The sequence below is a fragment of the Pristiophorus japonicus genome, chromosome 18 (assembly GCF_044704955.1).
Source record: "Pristiophorus japonicus isolate sPriJap1 chromosome 18, sPriJap1.hap1, whole genome shotgun sequence".
Classification (NCBI taxonomy): domain Eukaryota; kingdom Metazoa; phylum Chordata; class Chondrichthyes; family Pristiophoridae; genus Pristiophorus; species Pristiophorus japonicus.
The window spans coordinates 53,470,923-53,489,083 of NC_091994.1; the positions used below are offsets into that span (position 1 = coordinate 53,470,923).

Consider the following 18,161-nt stretch of genomic DNA (forward strand, 5'->3'; position numbering starts at 1 on the left):
CACCTAACCTGTCCAAGTCACCCTGCAGCCGCTTAGCGTCCTCCTCACAGCTCACACCACCACCCAGCTTAGTGTCATCTGCAAACTTGGAGATATTACACTCAATTCCTTCATCCAAATCATTGATGTATATTGTAAATAGCTGGGGTCTTAGCACTGAGCCCTGCGGCACCCCACTAGTCACTGCCTGCTATTCTGAAAAGGACCCGTTTATCACGACTCTCTGCATCCTGTCTGCCAACCAGTTCTCTATCCACGTCAGTACATTACCCCCAATACCAGGTGCTTTAATTTTGCTCACCAATCTCTTGTGTGGGACCTTGTCAAAAGCCTTTTGAAAGTCCAAATACTCCACATCCACTGGTTCTCCCTTGTCCACTCTACTAGTTACATCCTCAAAAAATTCCAGAAGATTTGTCAAGTATAATTTCCCTTTCATAAATCCATGTTGACTTGGACCGATCCTGTCACTGCTTTCCAAATGCGCTGTTATTTCATCTTTAATAATTGATTCCAACATTTTCCCCACTACTGATGTCAGGCTAACCAGTCTATAATTACCTGTTTTCTCTCTCCCTCCTTTTTTAAAAAGTGGTGTTACATTAGCTACCCTCCAGTCCATAGGAACTGATCCAGAATCGAAAGACTGCTGGAAAATGATCACCAATGCATCCACTATTTCTAGGGCCACTTCCTTAAGTACTCTGGGATGCAGATTATCAGGCCCCGGGGATTTATCAGCCTTCAATCCCATCAATTTCCCTAACACAATTTCCTGCCAAATAAGGATATCCTTCATTTCCTCCTTCTCACTAGATCCTCGGTCCCCTAGTACTTCTGGAAGGTTATTTGTGAAGACAGAACCAAAGTATTTGTTCAACTGGTCTGCCATTTCTTTGTTCCCCATTATAAATTCATCTGAATCTGACTGCAAGGGACCTACGTTTGTCTTCACTAATCTTTTTCTCTTCACATACCTATAGAAGCTTTTGCAGTCAGTTTTTATGTTCCCGGCAAGCTTACTCTCATACTCTATTTTCCCCCTCCTAATTAAACCCTTTGTCCTCCTCTGCTGAATTCTAAATTTCTCCCAGTCCTCAGGTTTGCTGCTTTTTCTGGCCAATTTATATGCCTCTTCCTTGGATTTAACACTATCCTTAAATTTCCCTTGTTAGCCACGGTTGAGCCACCTTCCCCATTTTATTTTTACTCCAGACAGGGATGTACAATTGTTGAAGTTCATCCATGTGATCTTTAAATGTTTGCCATTGCCTATCCACCGTCAACCCTCTAAGTATCATTTGCCAGTCTATTCTAGCCGATTCACATCTCATACCATCGAAGTTACCTTTCCTTAAGTTCAGGACTCTAGTCTCTGAATTAACTGTGTCACTCTCCATCTTAATAAGGAATTCTACCATATTATGGTCACTCTTCCCCAAGGGGCCTCGCACAACAAGATTGCTAATTAGTCCTTTTTCATTACACTTCACCCAGTCTAGGATGGCCAGACCTCTGGTTGGTTCCTTGACATAATTGGTCCAAAAAACCATCCCTAATACACTCCAGGAAATCCTCCTCCATCGTATTGCTACCAGTTTGGTTAGCCCAATCTATATGTAGATTAAAGTCGCCCATGATAACTGCTGTACCTTTATTGCGTGCATCCCTAATTTCTTGTTTGATGCTGTCCCCAACCTCACTACTACTGTTTGGTGGTCTGTACACAACTCCCACTAGCGTTTTCTGCCCTTTGGTATTCCGCAGCTCCACCCATACAGATTCCACATCATCCAAGCTAATGCCCTTCCTTACTATTGAGTTAATTTTCTCTTTAACCAGCAATGCTACCCCACCTCCTTTTCCTTTCTGCCTATCCTTCCTGAATGTTGAATACCCCTGGATGTTGCATTCCCAGCCTTGGTCACCCTGGAGCCATGTCTCCATGATGCCAATTATATCATATTCATTAATTGCTGCCTGTGCAGTTAATTCGTCCACCTTATTACGACTACTCCTCGAATTGGGGCACAGAGCCTTCAGGCTTGCCTTTTTAACACACTTTGCCCTTTTAGAATTTTGCTGCAATGTGGCTCTTTTTGATTTTTGCCTTGGGTTTCTCTGCCCTCCATTTTTACTTTTCTTCTTTCTATCTTTTGCTTCTGCCCCTATTTTACTTCCCTCTATTTCTCTGCATTGGTTCCCATCCCCCTGCCATATTAGTTTAACCCCTCCCCAACAGCACTAGCAAACACTCCCCCTAGGACATTGGTTCCGGTCCTGCCCAGGTGCAGACCGACCGTTTTTTACTGCTCCCACCTCCCACAGAACCGGTTCCAATGTCCCAGGAATTTGAATCCCTCCCTTATGCACCACTCCTCAAGCTACGTATTCATCTGAGCTATCCTGCGATTCCTACTCTGACTAGCACGTGGCACTGGTAGCAATCCTAAGACCTTTGAGGTCCTACTTTTTAATTTAACTCCTAGCTCCCTAAATTCAGCTTGCAGGACCTCATCCCGTTTTTTACCGATATCGTTGGTACCTATATGCACCACGACAACTGGCTGTTCACCCTCCCCTTTCAAAATGTCCTGCACCCACTCCGCATCCTTGACCTTTGCAGCAGGGAGGCAGCATACCATCTTGGAGTCTCGATTGCAGCCGCAGAAACGTCTTATCTATTCCCCTTACAATAGAATCCCCTACCACTTTAGCTCTCCCACTCTTTTTCCTGCCCACCTGTGCAGCAGAGCCACCCACGGTGCCATGAAGTTGGCTGCTGCTCTCCCCTGATGAGTGATCCCCCTCAACAGTACCCAAAGCGGTGTATCTGTTTTGCAGGGGGATGACCGCAGGGGACCCCTGCACTACCTTCCTTCCACTGCTCTTCCTGTTGGTCACCCATCCTCATCCCCTATCTGGCTGTGTACCCTTTACCTGCGGTGTGGCCAACTCACTAAACGTGCTATTCACGACATCCTCAGCATCGCGGATGCTCCAGTGTAAATCCAAGTAGGATTTTCCCTCGTGTTGGTTCTCTCACCACCTGCCGCAGTCCTAGTCTGGCAGCTATATACTCAGGGCTCGGCCAGCTCGATCAGTAGTGAATCTACTGAGCATCTCTTGGTGACAGACATTGAAGTCCCCCACCCAGAGTACATTCTGTGCCCTTGCTACCCCAAGTGTTTCTTCCAAGTGGTGTTCAATATGGAGGAGCACTGATTCATCAGCTGAGGGAGGGCAGTAGGTGATAATCAGCAGGAGGTCTCCTTGCCCATGCTTGACCTGAAGCCACGAGACTTCATGGAGTCCGGAGTCAATGTTGAGGACTCCCAGGCAATGTTCCCTCTCATGGTTTTTTGTACTGAGCGGGCCATAAACTCCTTTGAGGGAGACCTTTTCGTCTGTGGGAAATTATACAACAACAACAACTTTTACACCAACAACGCCAGGAACAACAGCCATTTAAAAGGATATATACAATCATGTCATATTGCTACCCCAACGTCTCAAATCATGAGACAATCAGACAAGGTTCTCTACAAGTTAAACATAATTCCTCTACTTTTGAATTCAATTATTCTAGAAATGACCCTGTGTTTTATTTGTACTTTGAAGGCTTTTTTAACCTGTGTTGCTACTTTTAATGATTTGTGAATCTATATCACTAGATCCCTTCGCATCTCTACTCCATTCAGTCTCTTATTTTCCAAGGATTGGTGGCCTCCTTATTCCTCCTACCCATCTCACACTTACCTACATGGGAATAAATTTGTCGTTTACATGCCCATTCTGTAAGCTTGTTTACGGTAAAATTAACATCACGTTCCTGTATCTTTTTCCGGCTTTAAACAACTTTCTGATTGAAATAAAAAATTCTTGTTTTTGTTTCTGACAAAGGCAACTGTTGATGCCCCCTAGTGTTTTGAATTATTCCGCAGACAGATGTGCTAATTGGGTTGGCCTGTAGAAAGTGAGGTGCCTCGACATTTCTCAAAATATAAACGCAATGCCAGAATTCTGAATTTCAAAAGCAAGCTCCAATTTCCCCCCACCTTTTATGTTAAGGTTTTTATGAACTTTCATCAGCAACAAAGATATATATCCAAAGCAATATTGGATTTATTAAAAAGTAGCAAATAAAAGTTAGTTAAACTTGTGTTAATCACTGCTAAAATACTTCCTTGCTTCACCTAATGATTGAAAGCCTGATCTTACAAACCCATCTGCAGTATTTAATTTAAAAAGCGGATTCACGTACAGCTCAAAATTCACAAACTCGTTTCCTCACCTGAAACAGGACACTGTCATCTGACAGCAACAAAGTCCCTTCTTACTCACCTGTTGCAGGTAAAACTCGGCGACTCACTCACCTGTAACAGGTTTAATAATATGAGGTACACGTTATCTACCACCAATTCTTAAAGCTTCGTCCAGCCCTACAGCAGTGGCAGCATTGAGCTTGCCCCGTTCGGAACTGTGCCCCCCCAGCCTCCGGTTAAATATGTGTGTTTATGTATAGAACATGAGTGAGCTAATGCCTTAGAGATATAAACGATTTGTTAATATTGTCCATTAGGCAGTCTATTGATCCATCAATGTTACAACTGTGTTTCGCCTGGACTCAAAGACACTTAAAAGCACAGACCACCCAGGCATTTTGCAAAAATATGATCTTGTACCCTCACCCCTCTACCACCACCTAATTCTAGGAAAAGACAAGATCCTCTTCATGGCTACCACAGAGGGTTGGAGTCTCTTTGTGTGCTTCTAAGTTTCTGTGGCAGAAAAGGGGAACAGTAGAGAGCGAGACACACACTGGGACGAGGGAAGGGCGTACAAAGGGAGAGATATAAAATAGCAGGCATACAAGAGGAAAGAGAGCCATACAAAAACGAAAAGTGTGCACGAGAGGTGTTCAGAAATAATAGGCGGCACACAGGAGGGGAAACAAAGGAAAGGAGACTTGTGCAGATCTTCTAAAATTGACAAACCTTCTAGAATTTTTTGAGGATGTAACTAGTAGAGTGGTTAAGGGAGAACCAGTGGATGTGGTGTATTTGGACTTTCAAAAGACTTTTGACAAGGTCCTACACAAGCGATTAGTGTGCAAAATTAAAGCACATGGTATTGGGGGTAATGTATTGACGTGGATAGAGAACTGGTTGGCAGACAGGAAGCAGAGAATCGGAATAAACGGATCCTTTTCAGAATGGAAGGCAGTGACCAGTGGGGTGCCGCAGGGTTCAGTGCTGGGACACCAGCTATTTACAATGTACATCAATGATTTAGATGAAGGAATTGAATATAGTATCTCCAAGTTTGCAAATTACACTAAGCTGGGTGGTGGTGTGAGCTGTGAGGAGGATGCTAAGAGACTGCAGGATGACTTGGACACGTTGGGTGAGTGGGCAAATGCATGGCAGATGCAGTATAATGTGGATAAATGTGAGGATATCCACTTTGGTGGCAAAAACAGGAAGACGGAATATTATCTGAATGGTGACAGATTAGGAAAAGGGGAGGTGCAACGAGACCTGGGTGTCATGGTACATCAGTCATTAAAATTTGGCATGCAGGTACAGCAGGCGGTGAAGAAGGCAAATGGCATATTGGCCTTCATAGCTAGAGGATTTGAGTATAGGAGCAGGGAGGTCTTACTGCAGTTGTACAGAGCCTTGGTGACGCCACACCTGGAATATTGTGTTCAGTTTTGGTCCCCTAATCTGAGGAAGGACCTTCTTGCTATTGAGGGAGTACAGCGAAGGTTCACCAGATTGATTCCTAGGATGGCAGGACTGACATATGAAGAGAGACTGGATCAACTGGGCTTGTATCCACTGGAGTTTAGAAGAATGAGAAGGGATCTCATAAAAACATATAAAATACTGACAGGATTGGACAGGTTAGAGGCAGGAAGAATGTTCCCGTTGCTGGGAGTTCCAGAACCAGGGGTCACAGTCTAAGAATAAGGGGTAAGCCATTTCGGACCGAGATGAGGAGAAACTTCTTCACTCAGAGAGTGGTTAACCTGTCGAATTCTCTACCACAGAAAGTTGTTAGATATGGCCCTTACGGCCAAAGGGATCAAGGGGTATGGAGAGAAAGCAGGAATGGGGTACTGAGGTTTGAATGATCAGCCATGATCTTATTGAATGGCGGTGCAGGCTTGAAGGGCCGAATGGCCTACCTCCTGCACCTATTTTCTATGATTCTATGAGACGAGGGAGTGTAAAACAAAGTCAGGCTGCGGGAAAAGAGAATTGGAAAGCGGGAAGTGAACAAGGCAGTTAGAGGAAGAAAGCTAGCATTTTTCTTATGTCTGAGTGATGTCGTAAGAGATTGAATTCTTCCAATAATGAGCATCTGTTCAACCTTTTCCAGCCTCTTCTACACTAGTACTTTTGGCGTTTCCTCTCCAAATGTGGCTGCTTGGCACAATTTGTAAACTTGAAAATATGTTTGGGTTTGGGCTAGTAATTCCTAACAAGGGATTTTACTGGTTGTGAGCAAATACACGCAGCAGTTCGCGTGCTACCCCATGGAGACTGAGTGAGAGAGTCACGTGGGGGTTTACGGCACCTCCATGAACAGACAGATGCTGAGCAACATTGGCAAAGGCCAGCGAGCAAGTTCCCTGTCTACCACCTCAGCTGGCTCGTAGTTCAATACACGGAGCTACATGAGGAGAAAAATGTGTTTCAACTAGATTGTTATTTTCTCCTGACGGGTGTAACTGGAAATGTGCATGATTGAACAAGCTTACGTTTGTCTCTTTAAGGCAAAAGGTACCATTAAAAAGCGTGCGGAGGCGAAGGGAGGACGTTTAAAACACAGACGGAGTACTGTGATTGTCAACCGAAGTTCTAGAGACAAGTAGGTGGCAAAGCTGAGTGTTCTAATAAATAACTCATTATTCCTCCCTCCATTTACCCTCCAAGCACATTCGGATAGTCTCCTTGTTCAATATGAACAAGATTTGTGCTTGATGTAGCCATACAAGGGTGATGTGATCATTTTCCAGAGCAAAATTCAGCAGATTCTGATTTCTGTGCAGCAGTGTCTAGCTGTCCAACTAGAAAGTCTTCTTCGATATCCCTGATTTGTGATTTGTTGCCAATTCAAGTTGTATTATTTTGAGATTTTTGGGGTCTATCGGAATCAAGGGATATGGAAATCGGGCAGGAAAGTGGAGTCGAGGTCGATGATCAGCCATGATCTTATTGAATGGCAGAGCAGGCTCGAGGGGCCGTATGGCAGACGCCTGCTCCTATTTCTTATGTTCTAATTTTATTAGATGCCTACTTGATTTGACCACAGAAAGATAATGTCATCAGCATCTCAACATTGGAATTACTATTGATTTTCTGGTCTTAGTATTCCAGTGTACAAGCAAAAGATCCTGCAGTATTTGTCCACGCAAAGTTTGAAGTTCTGTGCATCCCATTAGGCTTATCTAGCAACTGGCATTGGCCAACAGTGTATTTGCCTTCCTTCCACAAAAGGCTTTGAAGACTGGGAAAGACTTTGATGAGTTTCGGCAGGGGTGGAGGTGGACGAGTTGCATGTAAGCGGCTGTGGTGCAGTTCCCAATGGACAACAGTTGGCTACACGCTGCTGTGCACTTGGGTAGAAAGCTGAACCAGACCGGTATTGTGATTTTTTTTGCTCAGGTACCTGCAGAGTCTTATTCAGGACTAGAAAAGATGCTGATCTATGGAGCTGCCAGCCGATAGAGATGGGAACGGCCATGAGCTGAATTTCTCCCTGCTGTTCCTGGAAACTTGAAATGATTTGCCTTTACACAGAAGAACAAATGGCCTTAAATGTAAAATACCTCCTATGGGGCAAGTAATTTCAAAACAGTTTTTTTATTCCTTGGCCAAATTTGGTGTAGGGGCTTTACATTAAAATTACACCTATGAAAATTAAATGTTCCTAAAATATTTCAAGTGACCTGATATACTACTTAGTTCAATCTTTCATTTAAAATTCTATCTGGAATTGGAAAGGAATTGGAATAAAGGCACTTTGGAAGATTTGGCGTGGATTTTATGTTTAGCAAAACACATTTTGCTTCTTCCATTGGAAAATTGTTCTACAATAATTCATCAAAATATGAAATATCTACTGAAAATGTTCTTCCCAGTTGAGTTTCCTTTGGAGATGAGGAAACCTCTGTGGGTCTTATCCCACAATCCAGAGTTTTATGCTCTAAGAATATTCCCATCTGTGATGGGCCTGTCCTTGTCTGTCATACACACATAACATGAAGACCTGCCAAAGTTGTCTGGGCTCCATTACAAGGATGACAAGTGCAAGATAGGATTCTGAGAAATGCATTAAAAACAGGAGTGAATCCAGGATGTTGGGTGAGGAGCAATGTTCTATCTAAATTTTTATTTTCTGTGTGGGCCCTTTAAATTTGCTGCGAGGCCGTGCATCTACAGTATGTCTTCCAACGGGCAGCTGGTGAGCCGCCTGCGTGGGACGTCGCGATTCCCCATCGGGGGAATATTGGTGAGCAGGTCCAGTGGTACCAAACCCTCCCTGTGCTGGGTCTATAGGTACACAGGATTGGTAAATACCTATGGGGCACTGCAGCACACGTTCCCGCCTCCTATCTTTCTTTTTTTTAAATCATCTTTGATTGATTGGGGAATAATGTTGCTGCCTTTCTGCACATCCCTGACAGAATGAAGATCAGGAGTTTGCAACATGCATAGGCACATTGGCCCACCAGCATTGTGTACCACTGGGCATCAACAAAAATAATTGATAGCTATTTAATAAGCTGGTTCATGCAAAATATTTTTCCATATTCTATTTTCATACATTACTGCAGACTTAGTGTAGTATATCAGCTGCTGTATCTTAATTGAGTTTATTTTGACTCTACTTCAGGTCATCCTCCAATGGGAAAAGCCAAGAAGACTCCAAGAAACGGAACAATTTTAAAAGTAAGAGGAGAGGAAAAAATTATCACAGATACAGATCATTGCATTCAAGTAAGGAAAGCGTGTATGAGAAGTAGGTGTGCACTTGACTGGATTAGCACATTCCCTCTTCAAATAAAACATACACTTCTACATACAGTATTGTATATTATACCATGGGCTGGACTGTATTTCAGGGGTACCGCATATTTTGGGACTCTTCTAATACAGGTTGAGCGTCCAAAATCCGGAGTTCCAAAATAATCCGGACTCCGGACCGATTGCTGGCGTCCGGAATCCGTAAAATGTTTCAGAATCCGGAACCGCCGACCTTGGGACCTTGCCGCTGCCCGACCTCGGGCCGAGCCTCGCCCCGCTCGCCACTGCTGGCCGACCTGGGGGTCCCGTCGCTGCCCATCCTCGGGCCTCGCCTTGCCGCTGCTGCCCTTACCTCAGGGCCTCCTCACCGGCCCGCCACAACACCTCCTCTGCAATGGGGCCCGCCGGCCCAAACACTTCCTTGGCGGCGGGGCCAGCTCAAACAGCTCCACCTCGACGGGGCCACGCCTGAACACCTCCTTGGCGGGGCCATGCCCGATGACGACCTGGACAGGGCCACCGACCCGAACAGCTCCTCGGAGAGCAACCCCCCTGCTTCTGACGTTCTGAAATCCGGAAATACCCAAACCTGGGCTCGGGTATTTCCGGATTCGTGACATCAGAAAGATGCAAAATCCGGAACGGCCTTGGTCCCGAGGTTTCCAGATTTGGGACGCTGCACCTGTACTGAGCAACCATGTGAGCTTCTCTTGATATGTATGTTGCTTATAACGTGAGCCTGTTCTACGTAACACACTGCAATCTGTGATTTATGTGCACAGTTTAGCATAAGTAACAAAAGCCTGTTCATGCTGCTACTTTTACCCTTGCTCTGCTGAAAGAAAGGGAAAAAAGAGTTACAGATTGCAGATAGCAGTGGTTAAGTATTTAATGGTTGCTTTTTTTTGTATTCTTCCAGGAAGTCGATGTTCAGAGAGGAAGAGAAGTAGAGAAAGGAAGAGGGTAGGTTTTTAAGTCTGAAGGCATCTTGGCCTTGCCATTATTGCAGCTGAATTTAATAGGATGTGGGTGGTGTTTGCCTGTGTGCTATTGATTTCCTGACCCCAAGCTGAAAGAGAGGGGCATATATCATCCTGTTGACCTGTGTTTAGTATTCCTGTGTAAGAACAGGATAGATTCAAGTCTGAAGGACTTAAACATCTCTTGTTTTGATATGTGTCTCATTTCCATAGGCATAACTAATTTATGTAATGTCTGAACCAAATAATATTGGAGAGGGAGTAACTGTGAAACTTAGAAATGTAGTATTGTGATTATGATACTGGACTAGCAACCTAGAGGTTGAGAGTTTGAATCCCACCCTGGCAAGATTATTTCAATCAATCTGATAACTGATGGCTAAGCACCGAAAAGGATTGTTGTAAAAACTCAACTGATTAATTTCCTCCAGGAAAGGCGACCTGCCAATCTACTCAGTCTGGTCTACACATAACTCCAGTCCCACGCCATGTGTTTAATTGCTAATGCCCCCTGAGGTGGCCTAGGAAGCCACTCAGAGCATCTAGGATTGGGCAGTAAATGTGGCCCTGCCAGTGTTGCCCACATCCTGAGAAATGAGAGAAATTCAGTAAATTGCTACTGGAAGGAAATGTTTGCCGGGCTAGGGCAAGAGCAGGAGGTGGGACTAATTGGATAGCTCTTTCAAAGAACAGGCACAATGGTGTCAAATGGCCTCCTCCAATGCTGTATGATTCTATGAATGCAATTGTAGTAGGGAAGGAGGCTAAAATGCTATTTGATACTGATAACTAAATGACGGTTATTTGTCAGTGAGTATTTAACACCACCTTAACCTCGACCACCTACAGTAAAATCAATTCCCTGGAATTGGGAATGTTGACTGAATCGATCCTGTGAGTGTCCTGCACATTTTTCTAGTGGGTGCTGGAAGGGTTCCTTGTTTACTGAGGCTCACTGAAAGAGCTCCCAACTCACTGATTGCTGAGCAAGTTTGCTGAATTTTGATGATTTTATCCCTACTACCATTCCCAAGGGAGTTGAGAACATTTCAGCTTTGGAAGTTAGTCATGAAATGCTGTCATTTTATACCCATGTTTGTGGGGATAGAGCCGGAGGGTGGGGTGGCTGACTGCTTTTTATAACTTCCCTTGAATCTGTTTACTGCTGGAATAATTCCATTCCATATGCATATAGCTTTAGAGAATTAGTCCAGTTCCTCTCCTGACCCCAAACATGGTGCATGAGCTCGTACTTATTAAAATAAAAAATGTTGCCTTTTTTGATGAGTTTCATGTGGAGCTGATGGTTATTTGCCATTGGGAGATGGAACACGTTTTCATTTTTCAGGTGCCCATTGTTGAGGTGAAGCATTCCTAGGTTCACAAGGTTTGATGGACAATAAAGCTAGCTCCCTCTGCTCCAACAATATGCCTTACCCCAACCTTAGAAGTGTGTCCTTTTCATTTCCCATATGTGGTCTTTGAATGAAGTCAGTATTTTAATGAGGATACTCTGAACTCTTCTACATGCATTTAAACAGCCTGAATTAGCTCTAAGCATCTTTTTCTTTTGAAAGTATACCAGTTGCTTTTGCAGGTTTTTTTTCTCTTCTCCTAAAGATAGTGGGGCCGAAATTGCCCCCCACCAGAAACGGGTCACACCTACCGCAGTGGATACAGTGGCCTACCTTGCAAAATTCAGCTCTTTGTCCTAATGGGGATGGAAGTGGGAGCTGGAACGGTGAAGTCAGTTATAAGAGGGGTGGAAGTGGGGGAGTGTCCGCCGCTGTCCGTCATCGCGCCTGACACCCCCAAGAGGGGATGCCAGACTGCCAACACCGAACTCGGGCGCATAATTGTCGGACTGACGTGGCAGTCGGCCAACAAAACAAATAAGATAGCAGCCATTTTACACACACTGCACCGGCAGAATAAACTGTTGGGGGCACCGAGCGGCAGCTGGAAGATTTTCTTCGCTGAATTTCACTTCCGGGGCGGAACGTCGGCAGTGCGCGCTCTGGTGACACATTTTGTAGGGACCAGTAGCAGCAGGGCGGATATGGCCACCGCAGAGCAATTTCTAAAATGGCGGAGATTCAACTAAAAATCAGCGGCCATTCTGCGCCGCCGCTTTCCGGCTGTAACAGGCAATTTCGGTCCCAGTGACTCATACGGGGATACAGTTCCATTGGCATCAGTACTCCTCAGGTACTGCACCGACTGGCTATTCCTCAGATCCTTTGTATTAGCAGATGTATCGGAGCTGAATTCAACCTGTACAAGTCTGACATCTGAATGAGCTAACTCTGTACATGGGGTCACTGACTAGTGAATACAGTAAGAATACTCCTTTTTTCCTCCTCCTCGACCCAGAATCACTGAAATCAGTTAACTGAAGCTAAACCAGGGATTCAGTTTGCTATGTTCCTGGTCTGTATGGTTCAAATTCATACCAGCTGATGTATTCATCATCATAACCATTGAGGAACCCGTTGAAATTTTTCATGATTAGTAGGTGCATTCATTTGCAAACAAGCTTAGATGCTAGTCAGATTTTTACAACTGGTAAATGTTGCCATGTTGCTATCTATTCTGTAAGGATGTATTATGAGGATATTAAAAATATAGCAGCAGATTTTACGCTACTTTGCTGTGTCATTTTTTTAATCCATATTACATGGTTTCCTTTTGAAGCTGAGCTCTCCAACAAGAGAGCGTCTAACCACCGCCCCTTGATATTCAATGACATTACCATCGCTGAACCCCCCCACCATTAACATTCTGGGGGGTCACCATTGACCAGAAGCAACTGGACCAGCCACATAAATACTGTGGTTACAAAAGCAGGTCAGAGGTTGGGTATTCTGCAGCGACTGTCTCACCTCCTAACCCCCCCAAAGACTTTCCATCATCTACAGGGCACAAGTCAGGAGTGTGATAGAATACTCTTCACTTGCCTGGATGAGTGCAGCTCCAAAATCACCCATCCACCTTCAACATTCACTCCCTCCACCACCAGCGCACTGTGGCTGCAGTGTGTACAATCTACAAGATGCACTGCAGCAACTCGCCAAGGCTTCCTCGGCAGCACCTCCCAAACCTGCAACCTCAATCACCTAGAGGGACAAGGGCAGCAGGCGCATAGGAACACCACCACCTGCAATTTCCCCACCATGTTACTCACCATCCTGACTTGGAAGTATGTCGCTGGGTCAAAATCCTGGAACTCCCTCCGTAACAGCACTGTGAGGGTACATTCACCACATGGACTGCAGCGATTCAAGAAGGGATGGGCCATAAATGTTGGCCTTGCCAGTGACTCTCACATCCCATGAACAAATAGAAAAAACACTTGAGACCAAAACTGTACACAGTCCTCCAGGGTGTAGTCTCACCAAACCCCTATATAATTGCAGAAAAACTTCCTTACTCTTATCCTCCAACCCTCTTGCAATAAAGGCTAACCTATCATTTGCTTTAGTAATTGCTCACTGAATCTGCATGTTAACCTTCCGTGATTCGTGTACAAGCACACCCAAATCCATTTACTCGCCCTTTATAAAAAAAAAAAAATCTACTTTTCTATTCTTCCTACCGGAGTGAATAATTTCACATTTCCCCACATTATACTCCATCGAACCGTTTTACAGCCTCTTTGCGACCTCGTCACAGCTTACTTACCCGCCTAGTTTTGTATCGACAGCAGACTTGGATACATTACACTCAAACATCTAAGTCATTGATATAGATTGTAAATATTTGAGGCCCAAGCATTGTTCCTTGAAGCACTCCACTAATTATAACCTGCCAACTCTATGGGCCCAAGTTTCGAGCCGCGCCTAGAACGGCGCAGTCCCGACCTGGACGCCCGTTTTTCGCGCCACAAAGTGCGCCTAAAAAAAACCTCTGTATTCTCCACCTCCCTGCAGGTCCTCTGACCCTCGGCGCAGCGCAGCACGAGCTGTAGGGGGTGGAGCCAGGTCCCTGCGCCGAAAACAGTGCCGGGACCTCTGCACATGCGCGCTGCAGTGGGCACGCAAGTGCAGTAGCTCCAGGCGCCCGAAACTGTGTGGGAGGGGCCTGAAGCACGCAGCCCCTAGCCCTAGCCGAATGGCGTCACTGGGGCTGCGTGAATAAGGCTCCTCCCACGGCCAGCTCCTGCTTCCTCCCGACTCCCGCTTCCCGCACCCGGACCAGACCCGACACCCGCTTCCCCTCCCCACCCCCCTGCCCCCGGACCGGACCCGACACCCGCTCCCCCGCCCCCGGACCGGACCCGACACCCGCTCTCCCCACCCCCGGACCGGACCCGACACCCGCTCTCCCCACCCCCGGACCGGACCCGACACCCGCTCCCCCACCCACCCCGGACTGGACCCCGACACCCGCTTCCCCCCCAGCCTCCAGACTGGATCCGACCTGACCTCCCTCCACCCGACCTGACCTCCCTCTCCCTCCCTTCCCCGACCCGAACCGAACCGACCTCCCTCCCACCACCCCCCCACCCCCGACCCGACCCAACGCCACCTACCTGTAAATCTGGTGCTGGGGACGGGCCCTGGCCGAAGTCTCGGGCCCGGCCCGTTCAGCCTCCCTCCCCCTTCTCCTTCCCCCCCCCCCCCCAATCTCCTCCCCCCCCCCCCCAATCTCCTTCTGCCCCCCCCCCATCTGCCCCCCCCAACTCCTCCCCCCCCCAATCTCCTTCCCCCCCCCCAATCTCCTTCCCCCCCCCAATCTCCTTCCCCCACAATCTCCTCCCCCCACTTCCCCCCCCACGCCAATCTCCTTCCCCCCCCAATCTCCTTCCCCCCCCCCAATCTCCTTCCCCCCCCCCAATCTCCTTCCCCCCCCCAATCTCCTTCCCCCCCCCCAATCTCCTTTCCCCCCCCATCTCCTTTCCCCCCCAATCTCCTTTCCCACCCCCCCCAATCTCCTTTCCCCCCCCCCAATCTCCTTTCCCCCCCCCAATCTCCTTTCCCCCCCAATCTCCTTTCCCCCCCCAATCTCCTTCCCCCCCCAATCTCCTTTCCCCCCCCAATCTCCTTTCCCCCCCCATCTCCTTCCCCCCCCCAATCTCCTTCCCCCCCCATCTCTTCCCCCTCCATCTCCTTTCCCCCCCCATCTCCTTTCCCCCCCCATCCTTTCCCACCCCCCCAATCTCCTCCCCCTCCCAATCTCCTCCCCCCCCCAATCTCCTCCCCCCCCCCCCAATCTCCTCCCCCCCCCCCAATCTCCTCCCCCCCCCAATCTCCTCCCCCCCCCAATCTCCTTCCCCCCCCAATCTCCTCCCCCCCCCAATCTCCTTCCCCCCCCCAATCTCCTTCCTTCTCCCCCCAATCTCCTTCCCCCTCCCAAATCTCCTCCTTTCTTCTCCCCCCCAATCTCCTTCCCCCTCCCAATCTCCTTTCTCCCCCCCCCATCTGCTTTCCCCCCCCCATCTGCTTTCCCCCCCCCATCTCCTCCCCCCCCCCATCTCCTCCCCCCCCATCTCCTTTCCCCCCCCCCATCTCCTTTCCCCCCCCCATCTCCTTTCCTCCCCCCCCATCTCCTTTCCCCCCCCCCATCTCCTTTCCCCCCTCCCATCTCCTTTCCCCCCTCCCATCTCCTTTCCCCCCTCCAATCTTCTTTCCCCCCCCCCAATCTCCTCCCCCCTCCCCCAATCTCCTTTCCCCCCCCCAATCTCCTTTCCCCCCCCCAATCTCCTTTCCCCCCCCCAATCTTCTTTCCCCCCCCCAATCTTCTTTCCCCCCCCCAATCTCCTTCCCCCCCCCCAATCTCCTTCCTTCTCCCCCCCAATCTCCTTCCCCCTCCCAATCTCCTTTCTTCTCCCCCCCAATCTCCTTCCCCCTCCCAATCTCCTTTCTCCCCCCCCCATCTGCTTTCCCCCCCCATCTGCTTTCCCCCCCCCCATCTCCTCCCCCCCATCTCCTCCCCCCCATCTCCTCCCCCCCCCATCTCCTCCCCCCCCCATCTCCTTTCCCCCCCCCATCTCCTTTTCCCCCCCCCCATCTCCTTTCCCCCCTCCCATCTCCTTTCCCCCCTCCCATCTCCTTTCCCCCCTCCAATCTTCTTTTCCCCCCCCCAATCTCCTCCCCCCCCCCCAATCTCCTCCCCCCCCCAATCTCCTTTCCCCCCCCCCAATCTCCTTCCCCCCCCCCCAATCTCCTTCCCCCCCCCCCCAATCTCCTTTCCCCCCCCCCCCCAATCTCCTTTCCCCCCCCCCCCATCTCCTTTCCCCCCCCCATCTCCTTTCCCCCCCCCCATCTCCTCCCCCCCCCCCATCTCCCTTCTCCCCCCTTCCCCCCCCATCCCTCCCCCTGTGGTCGTGAAAGGCGCTATGTAAATCCAAATCTTTCTGCTTATATTATGATTTTCCACATGAATTGTTCCTATTAGTAATGTCAGGCTAACTGGTCTATAGTTCCCTGCTTTCTCCCTCCTTTCTTGAATAGTGAGGTTACATTTGCTACTTCCCAATCTATGGGGACAGTTCTAGAATCCAGGGAATTCTAGAAGATCAAAATGAATGCATCCTCTATCTCTGCAGACAGCCCTTTTTTTTTTAAACCCTAGGATGTAGGCTATCATGTCCAGGTGATTTGTCAGCTTTTAGTCCCACTAATTTCTCCAGTACTTTTTCTTTAATATTAATTACTTTAAGTTCCTTACTCTCATTAGACCCTTAGTTCCCCCACTATTTCTGATGTTTTTTGCATCTTCTACTGTGAAGACAGGTACAAAATATGTGTTTAACATTTCTGCCACTTCCTTATTCCCCATTATAATTTCTCCTGTCTCTAAGGAACCCACGTTTGCTTTTGCTACTCTTTTCCTTTTCACATACTTATAGAAGCTCTTGCGATATGTTTTTATATTTCTTGCCAGTTTACTCATTCTATTTTCTCCCTCTATCAATTTCTTGGTCACCCTTTGCTGATTTCTAAAACCCTCCCAATATGTTACCTCGTAGTTCTGATCCCTTGGTACTCCTTTCAGTTGTATAAAAACATTTCTGAATTCTTTTACCTAACAACCTGAGTCGAGGATGGTATGCACCTGAAATGTCTAAGTGACAGGTGAAAATTAGCAGAACAAAAAATTGGGAGCACAACCATTTAGGCTTGATGGAAAGGGGTTAATGCATCCGTTTTGATATATTCTGGAGTGGTAGAAAAATTATGCTTTTTTGAGTTTAGTGGGTTGTACAGATTGTAAGAGCTTCTATAAGTATGTGTTGTTTGTAAATGGCTTCAAACGCCCTGGTATATTGAACTGAACAACGCACTTTCAGCGGCAGTAGTCAGATTCAGGAATACCATCTGCTTGTATTATTAATTGTGAGAAGGGCCAAGGTTCATACAAAGTACTGCTCATCAGCCTCTGATATTTTTAATGCCAAGTAGCTGATTGGATGGTTAGTGGATTCTGTCTCAGTAGAACTAGGTGGTGATCTAGTGAGCTGTTTATACTCTTTTTTTAAAAGCATACACACAAACACCATTGTGCGATGGATCAGTAACTATACAGAGCAGCCTTATCTAATCGATGCACCAACCAATGAACAATTGGGACTGTTGTATGCTGCTCTATTGAGTCTGTATTGCTGTAAATGCAATATTAACATTTTTTTTTTGTTTTGAAAATAGGCTTCAAGATCCAGGAGCCGACACAGGAGATCCAGGAGCCGACACAGGAGATCCAGGAGCCGACACAGGAGGTCCAGCAGCCGCGATAGAAGAAGGGATAGATCCATTGAGAAGCTCATGAAACTGCGAGAATTAGAGCGACATTGGGACCGCAAGAAGGAGATATGGGAAATTGAAAGACGCAGGTCAGTGCACCTTGTTACATTTTACTGAAAGTATTAACAACCTCTTGTTGAATGTGAGTTTGGAACTTAGAAGAATGGTGTATGTTTGCATTGAATTACAAGTGCGTTAGATTTGCTTACCTAGAATGAAAGTTAGGTCACTTCAGTCCTGCATTTACTAGTTTAACCTTGGTTTTGATGAGGGGGGAATTCAGAAGCAAACATTTTCACAAGGCAATGTGCAGTGGTTTGTTTAGTCCAGTAATATCAACTGTTAAGAGTCGTGCAATTTTGTGTGCCAGATTCCTTCAACATCAATTGAACTTTGATACA

The 18,161-nt window shown here is 47.1% G+C and overlaps 1 protein-coding gene across 3 annotated transcripts in view; it reads left to right on the plus strand.

Moving 5' to 3' along the window:
• LOC139228731 (scaffold attachment factor B2-like) overlaps positions 1–18,161 on the plus strand; it is a 94,822-nt gene that overhangs the window by 49,237 nt on the left and 27,424 nt on the right. For all 3 annotated transcript variants that reach the window (XM_070860034.1, XM_070860032.1, XM_070860033.1), the window contains 4 exons: positions 6,785–6,879; positions 8,908–8,963; positions 9,958–10,001; positions 17,665–17,849. In XM_070860034.1, coding sequence (XP_070716135.1) covers positions 6,785–6,879; positions 8,908–8,963; positions 9,958–10,001; positions 17,665–17,849 — 380 coding nt within the window. The remainder of the gene's footprint in view (positions 1–6,784; positions 6,880–8,907; positions 8,964–9,957; positions 10,002–17,664; positions 17,850–18,161) is intronic.